Raw genomic sequence first — 3,419 nt, 5'->3', positions numbered from 1 at the left:
CCTGACTTCTTTACATTGAGCAACTCACTCCCAGCCATTATCAATACGTGTCTCATCTTCAACACCCTTTGCGTTCCCAAAGTCGATAAACACGATGGGGAATTTCGCATCGCCTTGTCGGATTATGAGATTCTGCTTCATGAGGTCGCCGTGTATAACTCCTCGCTCGCTCATGTCGAGAGCCGTAGAGAGAGCATATTCAGCCTTCCGTCAATCACTAAGATATCCGACACCTACAAATCATCAGAATGCTTACCAGCTTCCGCATCTCGTCCTTACTCGACCATATCGAGTCCAGTTGAACGCAGTATCCAAGCATTCCTTCGACATACTCTGTCACAAGTCCATATGCCTCTTCTGGGGGCAGATTAAACTACGAGCTGGCTGTTTGCTTAAGAGACACAGCAGACTTGACAGTACTCATACCTTGAATACGCCATACAGCCATGGAATCTGTTTGCCTGCATACGCAATCAGTCGACCAAGACAGTGTGGTCACTAAGATGCAAGCGTACCTTGCATCGATGTCAGTTGCTGGTGTGCCCACGTATGTACTCTGGCCTGCTGAGCCCCGTCGGGCCAGAACCCATAATGCATGCCCCGTTCTGGGTGAAACACCGTTGGCAATGGAAAATAACACTCTTGAAATATCTTGAAAACGACAACAGCCGGCGGTTCAGATGACGACTGTAGGGACAGTGTTCCCTTATACACTTGAGCGCATCGTTGTTGGCCTGTCTTGAGGCGATCCACGAGACGAAATTCAAGCTGATCAAGTTGTTGAAAATCAGGATGGCGAACGACGGCAGGGACAGGACGGTGGCCCTCTTCTGTGATGATAGACCATGGTGCCTGCGATGGCTTCCAGCGCGCGGTCGCTGTGATTGGAATACTGACGGCCTTGCGCTCGCCGGCGATGGCATCAATACGTGCTTCGTGTTCTTCGTCCGTCTCTGTGAACCTTAGCAGCGGGGCGCTTCTGAGCTTGGAGTAGTGTTCCCTCAGTTCGTGGAATGCAGCATCATCACGTGGAGGCTCGAAGTGAAAAAAACAAGGGTCTTCAATCTCCGGTATGAAAGGTTTGGCAATATTGTCCGACATGAGCGCCGTTCGTTGTGATACAGGAATGCGCAGATTGAAAACTACAGGAATGTTGAGCGTGGTTTCAGTTCCCCCCGTTCTTTATATGTCAACGCACCGTAATCTCGATCGATTGATCGCTAGGACTTGATAAACATTATTGTGCCGAAGGAAGCCCACGTCTGGTGAGAGTTTTTGAAAAGATGGGCGACAGCCGTTTCCAGTGTAAACGCCGGAAGGAACGGGCCATAAAGCAATATCTGTCAATAAGGTTTGATTTACTTAGTGGCGAGACGCCACAATCTCCAATAGAACTGATTTGTGATGTGCGATAGGACTGTTGGAGCTTGAGGTTCTGGACGAGCTCGCACGGTAGATCAGATTTGACTGAATGATGATTGCACATACTTGCACGTGAGGTGGCTCGTATTTTTCGCGTGTGTGCCCTTACCACAGTGCTGCTACTAAATCCTTTTCTCGTCGACCGTCGCCCTTTTATGTCTCAGCAAGGACCGAAATCATGGTTGTATATCAACTTATACGTGATGGGTGAAGGGTGTCAGTTGCTATGGACTCAATGAAAACAGGCTAGGATGTTGACTTTTGGGTATGTCGGGCAAGCATCGCTGCCGGCCCGGGTCACGTGGTCGTGCGCCGGTGTGGGAATAGGACTTATGTAGGCGTCGCGCGCCGTAGGTAGCCCCATCGGTTTGTAACCTGATCCACCATTGATCCCTGTCCATCGAGGACGTTGGCTGCCGGCGGTCTTTCCGGCGTCGTTCTCACACAAACCGATCGACAAATCAAGTGCTTTGCTGTTGCCTAGAATCTCGCTATACTACTCTCTCGTCTGGTACTGGCACCAACATGACTTCGGAGCATGACACCAAGTTCCCCCTCTTGGTCGAGGGGAAGTATCGGGTCTGGGCAATGAAGATGGAGGCGGAGCTGGTTAGGAAGGGACTGTGGGGGGTAGTGGAAGTCGAGGTGGAGCCCAAGGAGGGGGAAGACGGGGCTGAGGCGTTAGCGAAGGAGCTAAAAAAGCGGAAGAAGGCCGACATGGCCAAGGCGCGGGCAGAGATCGTGCTCCGGGTTGGTGACGACCAGTTGGAGCTGTTGGAGGACGAAACGGACCCCCGTGAGTGCTGGCGGGTCCTCCAGGATGCGCACCGTTCACGAGGTTTCGCCACGGAGTGGCGACAGTTTTACCGCGCAGAGATAGAAGGTGGCGAGATAGCACAGGCTTGGATCTCCCGGGTCAAAGGCTATGCACGGGTGCTCCGGGATGTCGACGTCGAGGTATCGGACCAGCAGAAGGTCCTTGTTCTCATCATGGGACTGGGTGAGGACTTCGAGCGGGTGGTCACGGTTGTCACGACTTGGTACGGCGCCTAGCTGTTTTTTAATTTTTTCCTTTTCGCGGGCTCGAACCCGCGACCTCTGTACTACCTGCCTGATATGGACGCATCGTTATCTACTGTACGATTAGATTAGATAGGACGGCAGTGCACGGCACAGCTCGGGCTCCGCTGACACAGCCGCTCTGACTCACCGGCCCCCGGGGCCGCGTCAGCATGCTGCGCACGGACCAGCTGCGCACGGACCAACGCGCACAGCCTGCCCTAATCTCCCCATGTATATAAGCCGGCCTCTGCTGCCCTAGGGACCTCAGTTTCGACCTCTTGTCCCTAGGTCAGTAAGCCCTCATTTGTATTCTTTCTTACCCTACTAACTAATATACTTCCTTGTCCCTAGCCTTAGGTTTGAGCCTAGCTCACCATCGCTTCGGTAAGAACTAAGTCGAACGCCCCCAGCGCCTTGTTTGGTTTTCCTCTGTCGCTTGACCCTAAGTCGCGACATTAGGTCGAAACTCCTCACCGCTGCCGGCATTCACCGGAACACACTCACTTTATCCTTTCCTATAGGTCGGGTGGTGCGCACCCTTACTATACTTTACTATACTTAGATAGCCTACGATACATCGCCACCGCTTAAGGGACGAACTCTTCAGTATCTGCACTTCAGTGGGCGATACTTGTCCTCACGGACGCGTGGCTTAGGTTCCTGCTGCATACTAGCCAAAAGCAGTACTGGGCCCCACGTGAACTGCGAACCTTAGTGTCTTCTCGGGCGCCGTAGGTGTAAGCTAGTATAGCACGGCCTTTCGTAGTACGCGCACCTCCCCTTCCTCCCCCCATCCATCGTGGCTGCCTGCCAAGGCCAGATCCACGCATTCGACTCCCAGGACCTCATCGACGTCTACATCCCAGACGGCCCTGAGACTGTCCTCTATCGTTGCGAGCAGCAGCCGTGCCCCAACCGGACACCCCGAGTCGATC

At 53.2% G+C, this 3,419-nt stretch overlaps 2 protein-coding genes across 2 annotated transcripts; both read right to left on the bottom strand.

Moving 5' to 3' along the window:
* Positions 1-24: 24 nt before the first annotated feature.
* POSPLADRAFT_1162027 (hypothetical protein) lies at positions 25-1,101 on the bottom strand (the record flags this gene model as incomplete). The annotated part of the gene is made up of 4 exons (XM_024487710.1): positions 25-204; positions 257-373; positions 427-461; positions 516-1,101. 4 exons carry the CDS (start codon positions 1,099-1,101, stop codon positions 25-27), a joined length of 918 nt encoding a protein of 305 aa, XP_024332737.1.
* Positions 1,102-3,087: 1,986 nt separating this feature from the next.
* On the bottom strand, positions 3,088-3,370 carry POSPLADRAFT_1162029 (hypothetical protein; the record flags this gene model as incomplete). Its single annotated transcript, XM_024487711.1, has 2 exons — positions 3,088-3,144; positions 3,260-3,370. Coding segments are annotated over 2 exons (168 nt in total), but the record flags the coding sequence as incomplete, so codon positions are not given.
* Between the last annotated feature and the right edge of the window lie 49 nt (positions 3,371-3,419).

Source organism: Postia placenta, assembly GCF_002117355.1.
Source record: "Postia placenta MAD-698-R-SB12 unplaced genomic scaffold POSPLAscaffold_143, whole genome shotgun sequence".
NCBI lineage: Eukaryota > Fungi > Basidiomycota > Agaricomycetes > Polyporales > Adustoporiaceae > Rhodonia > Rhodonia placenta.
This window is presented reverse-complemented; position numbering and strand designations above follow the sequence as displayed.